This window comes from Dendrobium catenatum, unplaced genomic scaffold (genome assembly GCF_001605985.2).
Source record: "Dendrobium catenatum unplaced genomic scaffold, ASM160598v2 fragScaff_scaffold_875, whole genome shotgun sequence".
NCBI lineage: Eukaryota > Viridiplantae > Streptophyta > Magnoliopsida > Asparagales > Orchidaceae > Dendrobium > Dendrobium catenatum.
In genome coordinates, this window is record NW_021319337.1 from 330,145 (window position 1) to 351,322 (window position 21,178).

Consider the following 21,178-nt stretch of genomic DNA (forward strand, 5'->3'; position numbering starts at 1 on the left):
TGAGACAATAAAGGAATAGTGAAGAAACATTTCTACCATCATTTTATTGCTTGTTGATTAAGTAATAACAAAATATTAAGTCAATAATTATCAATATGCAATAATTATTTGCACTTCTAAAATTTGACTAAGTCAAATAATTACATAAAAGAATTTTAAATAAAAAAAATAAAAAAATGTTGAATTTAAATAATCCTATAACTTTATAGTAATTTGAATGTAAATTCATAAAACTATAAAGTTTATTTTATTTTCTTCAATTTTTGTGTCCCAAAATCAAATCCAAAGACCAAAAGGCTTCATTGTTGAGGCTGTTCTTCACCACATTCACAGTTCGAGAGATAAGATCACACCAATTTCTGCAAAAAAAAAAAAATAAAGTAAGATATGACATCAATTAAATATAATTTTAACATACAAAATACTTAAATAAAGCAATCAAACTCACCCGTTCTGCGAGTCAAATGTGATGCCGACAGTATACCTCACCTCCCGAATAGCCCTTGTAAACCTCTCCAACTGTTCCGGCGAGAAACTCCCGTCAGTATCCACAACTTGAAGCTCCGACGGCTTAATGTCATAAAAGATCGGGATGATCTTCTTCCCCGACTCGACCAACATTGCTAACTCGTGCAAGCAGAAGATCGACTCGCAGTACCGCGGAGACAGAATGGCTATCGCAACCCTACATTCACTAATCGCCGACTCAATACTATCATACAGCTTATCACCAGGCTCCATCGATTTGCTATCCAAAAAAGAACAAATGTTGAGCTGCGTGAGCCTTTCGTTTAACAGTCCCGCAATATTTCGCTTCGTGTCAATCCCTCGGTGGTTTATGAAAACATCGCACGATTTTTGCGGGGGTTTCCGCGAACCGAAAAGGAATCTAGTGGCTTTTCCAAGAGCAATAGGAGCTCCTATGGCCATCTTCTATGAATTGGATATGCTTGAATGAAGCATTTGGGTGGCATTGGGGGAAGTTTTATAGGGAGATTATTAAAGTCATTGTTTGAATAGAGAAGAATTGATTGTCAAGATGTTTGATTTTGATTTTGAAAACGGAATAAGGGATGGAAGTGCTTTAGATTTTGCATAAATTAATATGATTTCTGTGGTGTGACTGTTTCAAAGTATGAGAATGATATATTTAAATTTTTTATTGATATGACCAACTAGACCTTCAAAGACGGAAGATGAGTGCTTTTTGGCTATATCAACATTTTTGTTTAGGGTTATTTTTGTAAAATTGGAGTATGATTTTTTTTTTCTTTATTTTTTGAAAGAAAAAATTATATCAGTTTTGAAATTTAGGATCTATTTGAGATGAAGGCAATTTTTTGCAATTTTTTTTTGTAAAAATATTATAAATTGTATGAAAAGTATATTTTAAAAAGTGTTGTAAAAAGTAATTTATTTGCATAGAATTTTGAAAACATTAGTATGATTTGAAAAGAAAAAACAGTAAGAAAGTTATGCCAAACAGACTCTATATTAAAAAAAATGATTATTTAGGCTTATTTTGGGGAACTTTTATTACGTCCGGTGAACGTACGTAGAGCTACGTTCGGCCGGCACTAAGATCGCAGCCACAAAACGAGAAATACCAAGCAAATGTCGAGCAATACCAAAAATAACGAGAAATACCATTATGTGAAGACAAAATATCGAGTAAGACCGAGCAATACCGAGTAATTCCAAAAAATACCGAGTTTTTTCTAGAAAAAACTCGGTATTTTTTGGGATTACTCGGTATTGGTCTTCACAAAGCGGTATTCCTCGTTATTACCAAACAATACCTAGCAATACTGACCAAATACCGAGCAAAAATCGAGTAACAATCCTCCGACCGAACGTAGAGCTACGTCCGGTCAGAGGACGTAATAAAAGTTCTCTTTTGGGAAGGCTTTCTTAATTTTTCTCCAAGCATATTTTTAGTACAAAAATACTTGAAAGCCACTTTCAAAAGTAGTAAGAAAGCTGTCCCAAATAAAGCCTTGATCTTATGGAAAAATTATTCTATACGGACACCGGACCGTCCGGAGGCGAATCAGAACACGCTACATCACCCGATACTTAGTTGCGGTACATAATAAAAAAGTGACGTGATACGCTCTGATTTACCCCGGACAGCGTAAGTATCCGCACAGAATAATTTTACAATCTTCTGACCTATAAAAAATCATTGAATTTTTTTTGGGTTAGTGCAATATTAAACTCTTTGCATTGCACTAATCTTAAAGTTAGTCAAATGGTTTTTAAGCCCATTGTGATATTAATTGTAATATTTTTTTGGTATTATTATAATTTATAAATTCTAAAATAAAATTAAGGTTAGTTATGAAATTCAAATATAATATTGCATTAATAAGCCATTCATTCTTAACGAGAATTATTATAATAGTTTCAGTATTCATGATTAAACAAATAAATCTTAGCATTTTATTTATAAAATAATATAAATAATTTTCGTCATTTTAAAATTTAAAATAACTGCACATTAGAGTAAAATAAAATATTTTATTTATTTAACCCACTTTTTTTTTTTCGTTTTATATGAAAAAATTAAGTTAGAGGGTGTTTTTTACAAATATCACTTCTCCTCCAATTATATTTTCGCCCCATGGCATTACCGATAATTCCTTTATGTTTCAATCCCGACAAATTAAATATTTATGTATTTAGACCTCGAGGGTAATAAAAAAAAAAGAAAAAAATTGTGTAAGGATATACTAATAGTTCTTAAACACTTATATTTACTTTAAGATTAGTGTCACATATAATATTAATAAATTACACTAATCTCAACCTAAATTCAAGGCTCTATGAATATAAGTTTAAATGTATATATAATTTTATAAATTCTAGCAGGCTATTGAAAAATTATTGCCCGGAAGTAACTTTTTTAAAAGCTGTTATAAAAAATAACTTTTTAGCACAAAATTTTCTTGAAATCAATAAAAAAATAACAGACAAATAAAGGATTTGTTAAGTTAAATTATTTTGTGCGGTAATCAGGCGCCGTCCGGAGGCGAATCAGAAAGCACCACGTTATTTTTTAGCTGTGTACCGGGTGACATGGCACATCATGATTCGCCTTCAGGCTGTCCGGTAACCATACAGAATAATTTCTCCTTTGTTTGAGATAATTTTTTTATTGCATTTTAAATCATTATTTTGTAAATTTTTTTTTTGTAATAAAAAATTATTTTAAGTAGTAATAATAAATCATTCCAATCAATATCAAAAATCAAAATTATGAAAGCGGTCTGAAAAAGTAAAAGAAAGAAAAAAAAGCTGTCCCAAACATTCTGAATTCAGCTCCCCATTTGACTGAGTCACACCTTAGCGAGAAGAAATTTAATTGAAGATTGCTAAGCTTTGAAATTCAAGAAGGGTGCTCAAACATTTCTTGTCATAGTGGCAAAGATATGAACACTGAGATTCATAAGATTTCACATGTTTTGAATGAGTAGAAAGAGGGAAAACTAGAAAGGATTTGTCTATTCTATGAGCTTCTACACAAAAAAAGAAAATAGAGATTTGTTTGAGATTTGATTTGAATTTATAAATTTTAAACTAAATTTGGGATCTTTTGAATTTCGATTTCAACAAAGTTATAGTTCAACTGAACGTCTCGACAAGTTGAACACAACAACATTAAAAGTGATATGATTTGAGTTCCAAAGAATCTGAATACGAAATTGATATTGGGACACTAATCGAAGAGCCCACAGAATCTAAATCTTTGTCAAAACAAACAGATTGATAAGAAGAATCGAATCAGCCCAAGATTATTCAATTTTGTGGTATTAAGATACTTAAAGGCTTAATAAATGTTATATAATTAAGAGGATAAATATGAAGCGTTTAATAGAGTGTTTTGGATTCTGATTAAAATTACTATCAACAATTATCATTACAATTGTCTGACTTCCATTATCTTAATATTATCACTTCTAAAAAAAAAAAATCAAATGATGATCTTATCTCAACAAAGAAAGAGGATACAACCAACCCAACCACCAAAAAAGAAATATACACAACAAAAAATAGAAAAGACGAGGCAGCCATTCAGGCTCACAGAAATTGGCATAGAGTTTCTTGCAACCACCCAGATGTCAAGCTAGGACCATCCATAGGCAGTGACTAGCAACAACCAAAATAAGGCCACCAAACAGAACAAACTGAGTCACCAACAATGATAGCCAACAAGCCCCGACAGTCCATGTGGAGAGCAAAAACTCATAACATCATTGCCCATAAAAGAATGAAGCAACCGCTAATCCAATCCCCAGCATCACATCCACCCAAAGTAAAACCACGCACAACCTCAAAAACCCAAACTCTAAGCAACCAACAAAATGACACAGAATGACCAACAATGCAAAAGAAGGCCCCAACGAAAAGAGAACAACCATAGTTACTTCATTTTGTTTTTACGCCCCCGATGCTTACCACCTCCATGGGAGAAGGCCTTCTCAACTATGTGATTCACATTCAAGTTAAACAAACCATGAAAATCCTCCTATGCCCCTTCCAAATCCTCCCCCTCACCCTAACCAAGCGGGGACAAGTTATCTTCAAGCCAATCCAATTGGTTCACACAAGAATCATGCAAAGACATATCCAATTGAGCTTTTAAATCCTCATTTGAAATGATAGAAACAGGGATCTCAACCGTGCCATAAAAAATTATCAAGGAAGAAGAGGGCATAGCAGATTCAACAACAACATCAGGCAATTCACTTAATGAATTGTTCAACACTACTGTGTTAACACAATAGAATTCAATGCTAACCACTTCTAAAATAGGAGAGACAGAGTAAAACACAAAGGATCCTTCCAAAAAATAGCTAGATAATCATCAGCCTCTTACACGGGATAATCAGAAATAGTGATAAGAGGATCCACTACCTCAAAACCATCAAAGGCCAAAACCGCTGGCCTAGGAAGCCTAGCATTACAAACCAAAGCAGACGTAGGGGAAACCACAAGATCCCGCAAACCCAAGTTGCTAGCATCAATAAAAAATTCTAAATGACCCTCACAAACAATAACAACCTCATTTTGTAAAGCCAAATCCACCTTATCATTAACTTGCTCCATAGTGGTTGGAAAAACACCCTCAATACCCGCTTTAAGAGAGGGAACAATAGGAAGAATATGGTTCAGGGTACTACATTCCACCTTCAAATGGCCAAGGGATTTATAATGCAAACAATAAGAAGGGAATTCTTCTATGACAATAGCCTGAACATAGCCCAAGTTTTCGGGACAATATTAGACATCAACTGTTTGTCTATGGACATCTCGCTTCTGTAATCTATATTGTGATAAGTAGATAATTGTTCTTAATTATGTAGTCCATCTTTTTAAATTGTGAATAAGAGCGAATTCATGTATTTATAACATATATTGGACTATTGCAACAAGGTCAGACCTTGTTACTTGTACAATGTTAAGATATCAAACGATTCAAAATTCTACGACTGCAAATTTTTTAGCATGTGACAATATATAATATATTTTTATGAAACTTTAAATGAAATTGTGGTTTTTTCGACTGATATAACATGTGGCAATGAAGCCTATTTAACTTTTTTACATTGGACCAGGTCCTAAACCATGCAACAAAACATTTTTTTTTTAGTTTTTTTGGCCATTACATTAAAGTTGATCAATCAAGATGAGCCAACCCATTTCAATTTCAAGCCAAATTGGATTGAGCTGCCCCGTTCGGACAAGCTTTAAATTAAAATAAATTGAATCGACATCTATTCAATTTCAATTCGAGCTAGCTCAAAATCAAATGATTCGAGCCAAAATTTGATTACAAGTTAAGCTCCAAGCCATCAAACCAACCCCGAATCAGCTCAAAATCAAATCGTTCATAGCCCTAATCAAACACATATGTAGAGCAAATAAACTTTTGGTATAGCTTTTCTCTAATAAAATGTCATTTCTCATATAAAGATTGTTGTCTTATACAAAGTTTTTATTGAATCTGAAGAAATAAACAAATAACAAAAATAAGTAGAGAGAGAGAGAGAGATTTAAGTATGATTGTTCTCTATTCATTTTTTTTAATTTCTTTCTAAATGACTCTTATTTAGAGAAAATCTATTAACTTCTATTGAATTCTCACTTCCTAATATCCTTCGATTTTTTGAAACAATATGCTGCATATATTTAAATATAGTCAAAATCCGGAACCTTCCATCAAGTAGCCCATATTGATTACATTGATCGTAATGTATTCATTCAACATATATTGTAGAAATTGAGCGTACTTTTGGCTCGTTGGATTCATCTTGTCGAGACAATAGATTCAACTATAAGGATGCGAAATTTGGAGATTATTTGATCATCCAATTAGTGTCCTAAACTATCATCTTTCTTAATTAATTAATTTATTTTACATCTAATTAGGACATTTTTGTGTCTATTTTAGCTTTTTGGAAAATAAATTATAACATTATTGTATAAAGATAAAATTATCTAAAACTACTATTATAATTAAAAATTAATTTTCATCCTAAAAATTTTTAAAATATTTTTTTATTAAATATCTATTTTAGACAACTTTCTTTCTAATTTAATTTTTGGACCGCAACCATAATTTTACTTGGCTACTTCTTGCTAGCTACTTCAAAAAAGAAGTACTAGAAAGCTGCTTTTTATAGCAACTTTTGAAAAAGTTAGTTTCCCTTTAATAGCTTTGCAATCACTTTTATCTCAAGTTGTAGCCTTTACAAACATATCCAAAGACTATGTTTGGGATAGCTTATGCTTTTCTATTTACGTTTTCAAAAGCTCATTTTTAATCACAATTTTAAACATAATTATTAAAAAAAACAGCTTCTTAAAAATAAAATAAATTAAATTATTTAAAAATTGTCATTCAAATATATATTTCTTTTTTATCGACTTATTTTCATACCCCAAACAAAGCCTAAATCTAATTGCGAGAATTTTTTTTTCTTCATAAAAAGAAAATTTGAAAATGATCTATAAAAATAAAATCATCTCTCCAGCCCAACTAGATTACACTTTCTAAATGGCTAACATAATGGGCCAAACTAGGGCCAACTATTGGGCCGCATTGGGCTTTATTAGAATAAAAATCTCTAAGATATGTATAATGGGCCCTATTAACATTGAATGAGTCTTTTGCATAATTATTAGCCTAATTAAAGTCAAGTACTTTAACTTGACTTGCATAGATCCTTGCTATGAAAGAAGTCATCCACCTTAGTCAAGGAAGTCAATGAATTGATTGGATGAAGTCCTCGACTTGATTGAAAGTAGTCATTGATCTAACTGAGAGAATATACTGCTCTGAGAAGTCGTCTACTTGATCAATAAAAATTGATGACTTAGGCTTCGTTTTGGACGGCTTTCTTCCTGCTTCTTAAAGCGGCTTTACAAAAGTTTTAATTTTTGTACTAAAAAGTATCTTTAAGAAGTAGGAAGAAAGTTGTCCCAAACAAAGCCTTAATTGAAGGAAAGTCATCACGAGTTTATCATAAAGTAAACCAACAAAGCTTGAATAAGACTTTTAAAATACTTAATTGTACAAAATTAAGGCTTCATTTGAGACGGCTTTCTTATTGCTTCTTAAAATATGATTCTAATATAAAATTTTTAATATTAGACAGTTGCTTTAAGGAACAGTAAAAAAGTCATCTCAAATGAAGTTTAAACCTTAACAACAATATGTGGAATGAAAAGTTACTTCCTAAGGTTTCTATAGGGAATTCATTGTAGGATTTATGGCCTAATCAAAATAAACCTTTAGAAAGTTTTAATAATTATTTTCAATTATTTTTTAATTTTATATAAATATTTTTCAATATCTTATAGAAAAAAGGTACCATTTTCATTGAAAAAAAAAAGATATAATTGCTATATTATCTCTTCTATCATAAAAATAGTAAAAATCGTATTCCTAATGAAATCTAATTGTTTGATTGCTCAACAAACTTCCCTCTCACTCGAGAACATACTGAATGAGTGTTGAATTATTTAAATATATTTTTAAAATTTTGTGTCGCATTATTTTGATAGATTTTTTATTATGATGGGCTAAGCTACCATTAGATTTGCACTAAAATTAGTGCAATCCTGATGTATCAGATATATATAACTCTAATTTTAGAGCAAATGTAAAGTTAGTTAAGTCCATCTTGATAGAAAATATGTCTGAATATTAATCTTACAATTTTTTGGTCAAAATTATTTATTAAATATTTGATTAATATCTTTATTCATTGTCATATCTCTTCATAATAATATATAATTATTATTGAATTAAGGTGATTATTATGGGTCGAATGATTTAGGCTTCGTTTGGGACGGCTTTTTTATTGCTTTCTAAAACGGAGTTTTAGTACAATTTTTTTTTTATACTAAAACTCCGTTTCAAAAAGCAATAAAAAAGCCGTCCCAAACGAAACCTTAGTGTTTGGAATCTTAACAAAATGAACAAAAATGCCCTACTATAAATCTATAAATATATTTCTATTCAACGCATGAAGCGGAGATTGAGTGCCTATTGATCAATGTTGATCATTACTGCTAATAATTGTCATTGCTCGCTTGCCATATACTAAAATCAACGACTATTAAAGTTCGTTATCATTCAAGCATTGTCACTTGTTCATTTTTGCCTTCTAATAACTTATATTGTTGCCTTCTAATAACTTATATGTGAAATATACTTATTTAAAAAACATGAAAATTTTGAAGTTAAGTGCTTTGACGCTGATCTGGTGAGTGCTGTGATGCCGACTCACTCACTTGGTTGATTGGCAAGGAAAAATTGAAATATGGAAAGAAGAGACGTGAGAGAATGGTCTTTGAATCATATTTGTCTGTCATCCCTATTACATATTTTATTTTATTCGTTATAAGTGACTAATCTATTACTTATATTTTTTATGATTTTGATTTATACAAATTTTATCTCTCATAAATCTGCAAACATTGTATTATCTCCTGATTTTATAAGCTTTCACCATGTAAGCTTGGATATGTTATAGATTTAATCATTCTGAATAATTTGATATAATTTTTGTATTTTAACTAAATCATTGAATGATATCAGATACATGATATGATAACTCCACCTGATACCCTATTGATCGATCCATGTGATTCACTGATTGGGAGTCTTAAGGTGCTGAAGATTAATTCATTAATTTGTATTCTGAAAAAAATAAAAAAAAAAAGTGTTGAAGATTGATTCGGAGTTATAAGGAGTAGAGGTGATTGATTCACATAATTTAATGGGAGTTATAATGAGTACATTGATTGGGAGTTATAAGAGATGCTGATTGAGAGTCATAAGTGCATAAGCAAGATACTCTTAAGAGACACTCATTAAATATATAAATAATGATATCAACACCGTTACGAATACTGTATTGATATTATGACTAATACTAATAATGTTTACTGTCATTAATATTATTTAACATTATTGATCATAAAGCTAATATTATTATTGGTATTAATACTTTTAATTGTTACTGATATTGTGATTGATGATATAATGGATTGAGATGCAATGAACTATAGAAAGATAAATTGATACATATAATCAATATAGATGTTGCATATATTTTTTATATTATTTATAACATATTGTTCTCTTTTATCTAGCATTGATGTTATTTGTAAGATTTTAGTTACTTGTTGAGCTATAGTATATATTTTTAGAAAATGGTAAGGATCATATGAGGCACCGTATAACATGTATAATTTTTTTACCTACATTTCTAGAGAAAATACAATTATGTTTCTTTTTTTTTTTTGTTCATTAATAAGCTCTTGTTATATAGTTAAAATGAAAGATAAATATAATTCTTCCAATATAGATCATGAAGTGTGGCATCTGTATCACCAACTAGTGTCATTCATCTGCAACTGATGTCAATGATCATCCCTGAACCACCTTCACCAACTCTTATATCCATTACTTCTCACTATTTCTTCAATATTTTTCAATGCACCCAGCTGATTGAGTTGGCAATCTAGGCTTTATAATCTCATCTTCTCCAATAAAAGGGAAGAGCGATTTTTGTAATCATTACCTTATATAGTGAACTATTTCACCTAGGTCAGGGTATATGATTTTTCCTTCCTAAAATTTTCCACCTAAAAACTCCCATGAGCTTCTTTTATTTATACACATGGAGACTTTATGCAATTTTGACATATATGTTTCAATATATATTTGAGTTAAAACACTATTTTAGGTTTCAAGTTACAACATGATTTTAATGATCATACTAGAAAAGGGGAAACTATTGATTGTGTTTATTTGTTATGTTGTTAGTTTACACTCTTTATCAATTTAATTTAATTAATTTCTTGGTTGAATGTTTATGTCTTGCTTCAATCTTCTTATGCTCTTAAGTTGAATTAATCATTTACTTTGTGGTTAATAATATCTATGCTCACACTCCTTATGTAATAATATAACTTTTGTGTGGCTTTGGGATACTTTTCTTACTATTTTTTAAAGCAATTTTTTAGTAGAACTAGAAATTTTTGTACTAAAAAACTACTTTAAAAAGCAGTAACAAAGTTGTCTCAAACAAAGTCCTAAGCGAGCCACGACTTGCACAGTTTAGTGGTTAGTTTATAACTTAATTATATGTTATATTACTCCTCAATTGTTCATACATATGCATCTTAGTTCACTTGTTTGTTTTGTTTTATAAGTTGAATTGGTTTAATGATGTTTATGCTAATTAAGTAATCAAATTCCTTATCTACATAATGTCCACTCACTCACACCATAAACAATTTTATGCATTCACTTTTACTTTTGTGTGTTTGGTTAATTATTTATTTATTTTTGAGTGCTTCACTGTAGATGATGCATATCCAATTGGCTCCACATTTGATAATCTTACTCTTAAAAAAGGCTTTATGGTCTTAATTTAGGGGTGTCAATTTCGGGTCACGGGTCGGGTTCGGGTCGAACTCGGAACCCGACCCGTTTTTTCAAACGGGTCGAATATGAGAACCCGAACCCGACCCGTTTCGAAATCGGATCGGGTCCAACCCGGATTTTTTGGGTCGGGTCCGGGTCGGATTTTCGTGTCGTGTCAAATATTGACACCCCTAGTCCTTATACAAAAAATATTCTTCATTTATATTGATAATAAATGATGGAGATCCCACTCATTAGATATAAAAGGTATTATGGTCATCATAGATTTTTTATACGCTTGCTTGCTCTTTCACTTGTGGTAGTATGGCATATACTAATATGGAGGATAGATTTGATTTAGGCTTCGTTTGTGATAACTTTATTACTGTTGCTCAAATTAATTTTTTAGTACAAAATTTTAATTTTTATACTAAAAAGCTATTTTAAGGAGCAGTAAGAAGGCTGTCTCAAACTAAAGCTTTAGTATAGTCAATTTGTCTTCAATGAACAATGTTTGCCTAATTTAATGTTGTTCGTATTCCTTTCTCAATTATTTTTGCAACCATAGACTCAATACATGCATATGATCTTACACAAGTTTTTATGTAATTTTGAGCTTATTTAATTTCTAATTTATTCAAGCTAATTAAAATCAAATACCTTTTGAACTCGCTTAGGGCTATTTGTTTTGCTAAAAAAATAAAAAAAAATGTAGCGTCTTCCAAATGTTCAAAACTATTTCATTAAGTATAAAATCAAATACATGAGATTATTTTTTGTATTTTATTTGAAGTAAAATGAATATAGTATAAAACTTGGCAGCAGTAGTCAATAATGACGACCGGCGACAACATTATAATGAGTGGCAGCAGATGAACAGTGTATTATATAAAATCAGATAAAATTGAGAGATTTTATTATACACAAAAATGACCTAATGGGTGAGCTCTAAATTCTCCTATTTTTTTACATAGAATGTTTTTCATCAAAACCAAACAACTAATTTCTATGATAATTTCATAATCAATCCAACTAAAAATAACAATCATAATTTAGATTTTATTTGGGACGGCTTTCTTACTGCTTTTTAAAGAATATTTTTAGAAGAAAATTAAAAATTTTTATTAGAAAACTGCTTTAAGAAGCAGTAAGAAAGTAGTGTCAAACGAAACCTCAATAACAATAAAAAATGATATGTAAAAAAAAAAAAAAAAACAAGAAGCGTCATTTAATAATAATAATTAAACTCACAATCAAAAACTCAAATCTCCTTAATTTTTCAAACATATATCACAAAAAACATCTCAAAATCTCAAAATAAAGAGAAATAATTAAGGCTTCTTTTGGAACAATTTTTTCTCACTATTTTTAACAAATTTTAATAAATTTTTGTACTAAAAAATTACTATAAAAATATTATGAAAACTGTAAGGTTTCGTTTGGGGCTTCTTTCTAAATCAATTTTTTACTTAAAAAATTTGTTTAATTAGAAATTTTCATACTAAAAAATTATTTTAAAAAATAGTAAAAAAATTATTTCAGATAAATAATAAGTCTTCAATTCGTTTGGGACGGCTTTCTTATTGCTTCTTAAAGTAGTTTTATAGTATAAAATTTTTAATTTTTAAACTGAAAAGTTATTTTTAGAAGCAATAAAAAAGCCGTCCCAAATGAAACCTTAGGCTTCATTTGGGACTGCTTTCTTACTGATTTTTAAAGCAGCTTTCAAGTACATTTTTTTTTTTGAACTAAAAATTTTTGTACTTAAAAATTGTTATGAAAAATAGTAAAAAGCGTCTGAATCGAATCATAAAATTACTAAAGAGATCATCTAAATACATAAGATGAGACATAATAAAATAATTAATTTTAATTTTTAAATATAAAAAATATAAAGATCTTTCTCCACATCTTCCTCTCTAAATTTTCAAATAATTTATCTAAATCTCTCCCTATTTTAATACATTTATACGCATGAGATTTGTTGCGTGGCAAAGCAACTCTCTACATTTTGGCCTTTCTTTATCCTTCTCGTTGGCTCCCACTAATCCACTATGTCCTTTTCCTTAGCGTATTTTCCCCTCTTCTTCTCCCCCACAGATTTCCTTCTTCACTCTTAACTGTCTCCCACCGCTGACTCATGATTCAGCTAACCATGCTTTGTTTAGCTGTATCCAGATTCCATTTTTTTATTAATTAGATTAGGTTTTGTACTAATTACTTTATTAATCATATCAAAGTAATCCATAGAGTTAGTAAGGTGGATCAAGTTGATCAAATTTTATTATGATTTTGAATTAATTTGATTCGAGGAACCGTTGGGTCAGCCTGTGGACCAATCATAATGCGTCATGTCACCTCTTGCTCGGTGTCGCGCATTTTTGTTGGTCTCCGGACGACGTTCTGCGTCCGGTCTCCGCATAAAATAGATTAATTCTCCATTTCGGGTCTGATTTGAAGTTGGTCCGTATCGAACATATTTGGCCTGAACCTGAATTGTTTATTATATGTGTCAAAATGTTTGACCCAATCTTTACTAGATCTGTTTTACAAGTCTGTCGTATCGAACATGTAATTTTTTAAGATCTACACAATTTGTTTACCGTGAGCTTGACCCGTTTAACACGACCGGGAATGATAATCGGATCAATTTGAACTTGTTAGGTCAACAGGAACACGACTCAAAAAATTCACCCCAAGTCAATATTTCAGATTGAAATCGAACCTGAAAATTTAGCGGGTCGACTCAAACCTGAATTTTTCAAATCAGGTCATTTATTTACACCCCTACCATCAGGTGAGCATCATAAAACTCATCGAAGATGTCTACAAAATAGAATTCATAAACTCATAGAAATCATCGAGTACTTAGAAAATTTTCTTTATTTTTATAACAAATATAAGCAAATTTTGATAGGTATTTTTACTTATATTATTTACCTATACAGTTAAATTTTGACTAAAATATATTAATAGATTGCCAAAAGAGCATTTCAAGACACCAAATAATTTAAAAAGATGTTCAAAGCTTATCTCTCTTCCTATCTCTTCTATTTCTTTTTTCGCTAATTTTCTAATATATAAATTTAAATTTAAAAAAATTTAAGTAATTATTTTTTAAAAAATTTATAACTCACACTTGTCACTACGATTTTTAAAATCAGACCAGTCGATTCAACCAATGGAATCGTGAACCGGCGGCCAGCTAGTTCAAATTCAATACACTCGCATAGAACTGGCCAACAATCGTTCAGTACGTCGATCTAACTGTGTAACTAGTGAACTAACTCCGATTTTCAAAAACCGTACAGACCATGGAACTGGCGAATCGCACCGGCTTTCAAAAATCATCCAATTCAATTAAAACGGAATAGAGCCATTGGATTTACATCAAGCGGACTATAAGAAAACTTTTGGAAAGAAAAGAAAACCTAATATTCATATTCGAATATTTCATTCCCGTCCGCCCCTTCATTCGCGTGAGTAGGTTTTGATGTTCCGCACCTAACCGTTCGCCTCTTCGTTCTATAACTCGACAAGCGGCCCGCTTCAACCATGACAAAGACTCCTCTCCGTACAGGCATTATTCCTCTCCGTCTTCACACTCCCTTCTCGTTCTTCAAACCATGGGACGTAAGTTCTTAAGAAACCTCATTTTTCTAAGTTTTTTTTTTTATAAATACTTTTATTTTTTAATGTTTGAGAGTGTGAGTTGAAGACCTTATTGAACAACCTAATTTCTAATCATAAGAAGATTAGTTTCAAGCAAGGGAAATTTACATACATACCACTTTATAATATCCTATTTACATATCTAATACCTAAAACTTTAATATTACATACATACCATTATATATTATTTTAATATCAAATATGTCACTCATATAATCATATTTCCTTCCTACCACTCAAATATTTCATTTATACCACTCATATTTGATATAAAAATGAACTATGGTGGATGGTATCTATGTAATATTAAAATTTTATGTGTTAGATATATAAATAGAATAGTATAGAGTGATATGCATGTAAATCTCCCTTTAAACAAACTATTTTTTTAATATTATTTGGTATCTGTGTAAAGGTTTAGAAGATCAGAGGGATTAACTGATCGAAGAATTCTGAATTATTGACTACCTTTATTAATTTTTTATTTAAAATTAATAAAACTAAATAATAACAAATTTAAAATTTAAACATTAATAATATCTAAAATAATGATTGTCAAATAAAAAATAAAAAAAATAATGATTGTCAATTATTTCGTTGGTTAAAAGTGTTGCTCTTTATAGGAAGGTTTAGATTCAACAAATTAATTTCAACATTTAAAAAATAATTAAAAAATTTAAATAAAATATTATTTATCATTAGAGGAAAATTTCTCCCCCTATAAAAACCCCTTTCACCCTTATAGCCCAACTCGCCCTTTCCCTCTCTTTCTCTCGCTCTCTCTCTCTTCCTCTTACTGCTTCTTCTCTGCTTGAATAAGCTTTCTACATTCCCCAATCTCGCCTTCCATGGCGATACCTCCAGTTCTTCTGATCCTCTCTGTTCTCCTCTTCTTCCTTCTCCGCTACATTACACAGAAGAAGAGACCGCCACCAGCAACAAAGCATCTCCCTCCAGGATCCATGGGATGGCCTTACATAGGCGAAACATTCCAGCTCTATTCCAACAATCCGAACAATTTCTTCGCGGAGAAGCAGAGAAAGTACGGCGCTGTGTTCAAAACCCACATACTTGGTTGTCCCTGTGTAATGGTTTCAAGCCCTGAGGCCGCGAGATTCGTTCTGGTGACAAAGGCGAATCTCTTTAAACCTACTTTCCCGGCCAGTAAGGAGAGGATGCTCGGTCCACAGGCCATCTTCTTCCAGGGAGGGGATTACCACGCCAGACTCCGTCGCCTCGTTCTTCGAGCTTTTATGCCGGAAGCCATCCGCCGAAAGATCGCCGGCGTCGAGGAGATTGCGGTTCGGGTGCTATCGTCTTGCGATGGCCGATTCATCAATACTTTTCAGGAAATGAAGACGGTGAGTTTCGGATATCTGAAATCTGAAATTAGGATATGTAGGACCTACTCTTTTTCCGCGTGTCCAAATTTTCTAGGGTTTCTGCAATGCAATTTAATGGTAATTATGATATATTTTGAATGCTAATTCAACAATTGGAAGCAGATTTGGCACTTTGTTCGTATTTTGGATTACGTGCTTCTTCTTGTTTTTTTTAAAAGATTTGATCCGCTGTCCTGCTTCTACTTCCTGTCTAATTATGTTAGAACATGTCTATATTTCTAAAATAAATCTATATAAAAAATTTTAAATTAATGTTCAGTCTACCTGATAGAAAAAATCTATAATTCAACATATATTTGCTTTGTGAGTTTATGCATAGGTCAATCAAATAAAATTTTATTTATATCCGAAAAATCAATTAGACCTTAATTGATTTTTTCTGATAATTTTCTTTGAAAAGTGAATGTTTTATTTTCTCAAACACATTTTTATTCTTTATAAACATATTTTTTAATCAAATAAATTTAAGAAAAATCACATTCTGATTCTTTTGAAAAGCTATTGTTTCTCACCATAAGTAAAAATAGGAAGAAACAGAATAGTTTTTCTCCAAAGCAATTCAACAATAAATACAAAGAAATTAAATGAAATCAAGATTTGCATTCATACAAGAAAAAAAAACACAGAAAATTAAATACTTAGTTGCAAATTTTGTGCTTCTGTTCTGTATTTGGTTCAAAAACTCCAGATCTATATTTTTTACTGTAAAAAAAAAAACAGATATATAAGAAAAAGGAATTCAATGCATCTTGTGTTAGAAAACCTAATTTTTTTCACATGCTTTTTTCCAAAATTTCCCCTATTTTTTCTCCATTAGATCCTGTCTTCCATTACTCCTGAGTCAATCCTAATCACCAATATTTAATTTAATTACAGTACGCATTGAATGTCGCCTTGCTTTCAATATTCGGAAAAGAGGAACAATCCTGTATTGAAGAGTTGAAGCAATGCTACTATATTCTGGAGAAGGGATACAATTCAATGCCAATGAATCTACCTGGAACACTGTTTCACAAGGCGATGAAGGCCAGGAAACAATTAGGATTTCTGGTTGCAAAAATCATCTCATCCAGAAGGGATTCAGAAGCCAAAACAGATCAATTCGATGCCGGCGATCTCCTCGCCTCATTCATGGAATCAAAGGAAGCTCTTTCTGATGATCAGATCGCCGATAACATCATCGGTGTCATCTTCGCCGCTCGAGATACGACGGCGAGTGTTCTTACTTGGATTCTTAAGTATCTTGCTGAGAATCCATCAATTCTACAAGCTGTAACAGTAAGCTCCATTAATCTCTATCTTTAATCATTCATCTCCTTTAGTTTATTTCTTTTAATTGGTGTACAGTGTGTTGATTGTTAGTATTGATTGATTGAAATAGGAAGAGCAGGAGGAGATTAGGAGGAGTAAAGGGAAGATTGAAGGAGATGAGGAGGGTGGTTTGAATTGGGCTGATACAAAGAGGATGCCTGTAACTTGCAGAGTGATACAGGAGACTATGAGAGTAGCCTCTATTCTTTCATTTACTTTCAGAGAGGCTGTGGAGGATGTTGAGTATGAAGGTCTGTTATTTTCATTCTTTTTTTTATAAGATTTTCCTTTCCAATCTATTTACTACTTAGATCAGTTGCTGCAATTATATATATATTATGTATAATGTAAAAATTCTATCTTTATTCTCTAACAATTATGCTGATCATAGAAACATTGCCCTTACACATTTTGGAAGAAAAATCTTGAAATAGTCTCCTGATTATTCGTCTATAGCCAATTTAGGCTTCGTTTGGAACGACTTTCTTATTGCTTCTTAAAGCAGCTTTATAGTAGAAAATTTTTAATTTTTGTACTAAAATGCTGCTTTAAGAAGTAATAAGAAAGTTGCTTAGGTTTCATTTGGGATAGATTTTTTGTTACTTTCTAAGGCTTCGTTTGTGATGGCTTTTTTACTGATTTCTAAAACGGAGTTTTAATACAAAAATTAAAAAAAAAAATTTGTACTAAAACTCGGTTTTAGAAAGCAATAAAAAAGCCGTCCCAAACGAAGCCTAAAACAACTTTTTAGCTCTTGAATTAAAATTTTTTATACAAGAAAGTCGTTTTTGGCAGCAGTACGAAAGTTGTCCCAACGAAGACTTAGTCTCAAAATATGATGTTGCTCTAATTTAATCCACCAAATTAACAAAATGGACTCAATTTAGTCCCAAAAGGATTATTTTGGATCAATTTTGTATAATTAAGAGACTAAATTAGAGCAACGTGATACTCTTAGAGTATATTGTTCATATATGAATAATCATGGGATTATTTTGAAATTTACACCTACATTTTAGACTCAATTTTGTGTATTATTTTTGCTTAATTATCACTTATTTATTTAATTAATTAAAATAAATATCTTGTGGATGACAGGTTATCTCATTCCAAAGGGATGGAAGGTGCTACCTTTGTTCAGAAACATTCACCACAGCCCAGAAAACTTTCCTGACCCTGCAAAATTCGATCCCTCCAGATTTGAGGTACCATTCAACAATCTTTTACCTAAAATAAATGTAATATATAATTATTAAATTTATTTTTAAATGATTTAAATATTTATTTTGAAATTAAATTCAATTATTAAATAATTAATTCCACTCAAAATATTAAAAATGATTAAAAATTAAAATATACAAAGAGGTGGAGTGCCGGTTATAAGAGATGATTACCGTCCATATGTCAATCAGGATGTGTCATATCACTCGATATATAGCTGTACATAATAACTTTATGCAGTGTATTGATGATGTGGGGCGTCCAGATTGGCCTCAGAACGGTGTCCGATGATCGAGAAATTATTCTGTTCCGAGACCGGACGTAGAATGTCGTCCTGAGACCAATCAGAATGTGTCACGCCAGCTGTACCGAGCCACGGTACCAAACAGTACATGAACCTTTGATAATTAACGAATATGTGATGTGGCGCATTCTGATTGGTATCCGAACGACGACCAAAATTATTTTCGGTGAGCTCACCGCATCTAATAATTTCACGCCAGTCAGAAGAGTGAGACATTGATGGAATCCGTTATGGCGTGGAAGGTACAGTCGCTGTCTCTGCTCGTTCATTTCCAGCGAGCGTTCCTTCAATTATTATCAAATATTAAATCATAAATTTCACACAAATGAGCTCCATTTTTAAAAGCTTGATATTATCATTTTTTCCTTTTTTATTCATGCATCAGAATATTCTGATCCGTTCATTAAATTCATTTGGACATTAGCGCAAATCACTAATCTCAAAGTAAACCACTAATCACTAGCACTAATCTCAAAGTAAAAATACATCATATGGTTTTTTTTTTATTATTGTCAGCTCTCAATCAAAGGAAATAAATATGTTTTTGTTTGTTGTGTGATGACAGAAAAGTCCAAAGCCGAACACGTACATGCCCTTCGGAAATGGGACCCACGCCTGCCCTGGAAATGAGTTGGCAAAGCTGGAAATACTCGTCTTCCTCCACCACCTCACCACAAAATACAAGTGGGTCCCCCTCCCCCTCCTTCTCTCTTATTAGATCTCCCCTATCTCCTTTTATATATTTTATTTATATATATTCAAGCTTGCAGCTCAATAGTTCTATGTAGTCAACATCAAGATTTCAATTTTTGAATGGGATTTTTTTTTTTTTTGGGAAATAGAATGGGATTCAATCTTATCATAAAATTTTATATGATTATTATTTTTAATAATTTATTTTATATTTTAAAATTTTATTTTAATTAGAAAATCTTTTTTTAAATGTGAAAAATGAGATTTTTTTTGTGGTTTATTGGAAATGAAGTTAATTGATTGAGGTTAGTTTTGTATATATATACGCACACATAGGGGTGTCAATTCGGGTCAACGGGTCGGGTTCGGGTTGAACCCGAAACTGACCTGTCACTGTATGGGTCAACCCGATCCGTTTTTATAAACGGGTCAGATTTCCAGACCCGAACCTAACCCAATTCGGGTTCGGGTCAACCCGACCCGACACGAGTGACCCGAAATTTGATCTAAAAATTGCTAGTTTTCGGGTCAAGTCCGGGTCCAAGTCTCTGATTTTTGAGAGTTGTCAATTTCGGGTTGCTGGGTCAACCCGAACCTGACCTGATTTTTAAAACAGGTTGATTTGTTGAACCCGAACCCGACCCGTTTCGTTGTGTCCGGGTTGACCCGAATCTGGATTTTTCAGGGTCAGATTCGGGTTGTGTCAAAAATTGACACCCCTACACACACAATAAATTAGATCATAATACAATATAAATGATTTATATATTAAAAGACATAAATTTTACAGCAAATTCTGATTGTTTTTAGTCATAAAAAAATTAAATATCTAATATTTCTAATAAAATGTTTTTTTTTTTTCTTCTTGATTTTCTTACACCCATAACATAAAGAAAAATTTAAAAATATATATTTGAATGCAAATAATGATTATTTTTCCTTCTAATTTATTGAGATTGTACTTACTATTTCAGGTGGTCGATTTCTGGATCCAAAAGCGGAATTCAGTTCGGACCTTTTGCTCTCCCCCTCGACGGTTTGCCCATCAAAATCGATAGCTTAGCGGAAAAGAACTAATAGGCTTCGTTTGTTCTATAAAGCTGCTTTAAAAAGCGGTAAGAAAGCCGTCCCAAACGAAGCAATTGACTAATTATTTTTATATACTATTGGGTGGAGAGCAATATATTTTATTTTTTGTACATATAAAAAAAATAAGAGAGAGAAAGAGAGAGCTTTTGCAATCAAAGCGATGTGCATAAGCTCTCTATGCTCAGAGAAAGAGAGAATAAATTAGTTTATTCATAAGGAAAATGGAATAAAAGAGCCTAACCTTGGTTAAAAATCAAGGTAGGCACAAATTATTTCAAGTTTTTTTTTTTTTTTTTTTTTTTTTTTTTTTTTTTTTTTTAAGGGGTGTTATGTTCATTTGTTATTGAGCTGAGAATTATTGTAAAACATAGCTCATGATTGAATTTCAGTTGCTTTTATCAATAATATTGAGATTCTTATTCAAATGATTTTGTTCAATGAGACATAGTTTTATCTCTTGCAATGTTTGATGGTGATGATATTCGTGTTGGATAACAATTATATCGTAACGATATTATGATATAAATTGTATTAAGATGA

At 31.4% G+C, this 21,178-nt stretch overlaps 2 protein-coding genes across 2 annotated transcripts; one reads left to right on the forward strand and one right to left on the reverse strand.

Moving 5' to 3' along the window:
• Positions 1–444: 444 nt before the first annotated feature.
• Positions 445–930, reverse strand: LOC114580237 (probable disease resistance protein At4g19530). Its single transcript, XM_028697102.1, has one exon. The coding sequence runs from the start codon at positions 928–930 to the stop codon at positions 445–447; it is 486 nt and encodes a 161-aa protein (XP_028552935.1).
• A 14,429-nt stretch (positions 931–15,359) lies between these two features.
• Positions 15,360–20,750, forward strand: LOC110113154 (abscisic acid 8'-hydroxylase CYP707A2-like). The gene is made up of 6 exons (XM_020845600.2): positions 15,360–15,978; positions 16,897–17,298; positions 17,402–17,582; positions 18,430–18,536; positions 19,422–19,540; positions 20,524–20,750. The coding sequence occupies exons 1-6, from the start codon at positions 15,466–15,468 to the stop codon at positions 20,624–20,626; spliced, it is 1,425 nt and encodes a 474-aa protein (XP_020701259.1). The 5' UTR covers positions 15,360–15,465; the 3' UTR covers positions 20,627–20,750.
• The last annotated feature ends 428 nt before the right edge of the window (positions 20,751–21,178 follow it).

Bases quoted from the DNA above. Each gene is read 5' to 3' on its own strand.
- LOC110113154 (XM_020845600.2), top strand. From the start codon at position 15,466: ATGGCGATACCTCCAGTTCTTCTGATCCTCTCTGTTCTCCTCTTCTTC. The intron at 15,979-16,896 runs GTGAGTTTCGGA...ATTTAATTACAG, and splicing joins CTTTTCAGGAAATGAAGACG to TACGCATTGAATGTCGCCTT. The intron at 17,299-17,401 runs GTAAGCTCCATT...TGATTGAAATAG, and splicing joins CAATTCTACAAGCTGTAACA to GAAGAGCAGGAGGAGATTAG.
- LOC114580237 (XM_028697102.1), bottom strand. From the start codon at position 930: ATGGCCATAGGAGCTCCTATTGCTCTTGGAAAAGCCACTAGATTCCTT.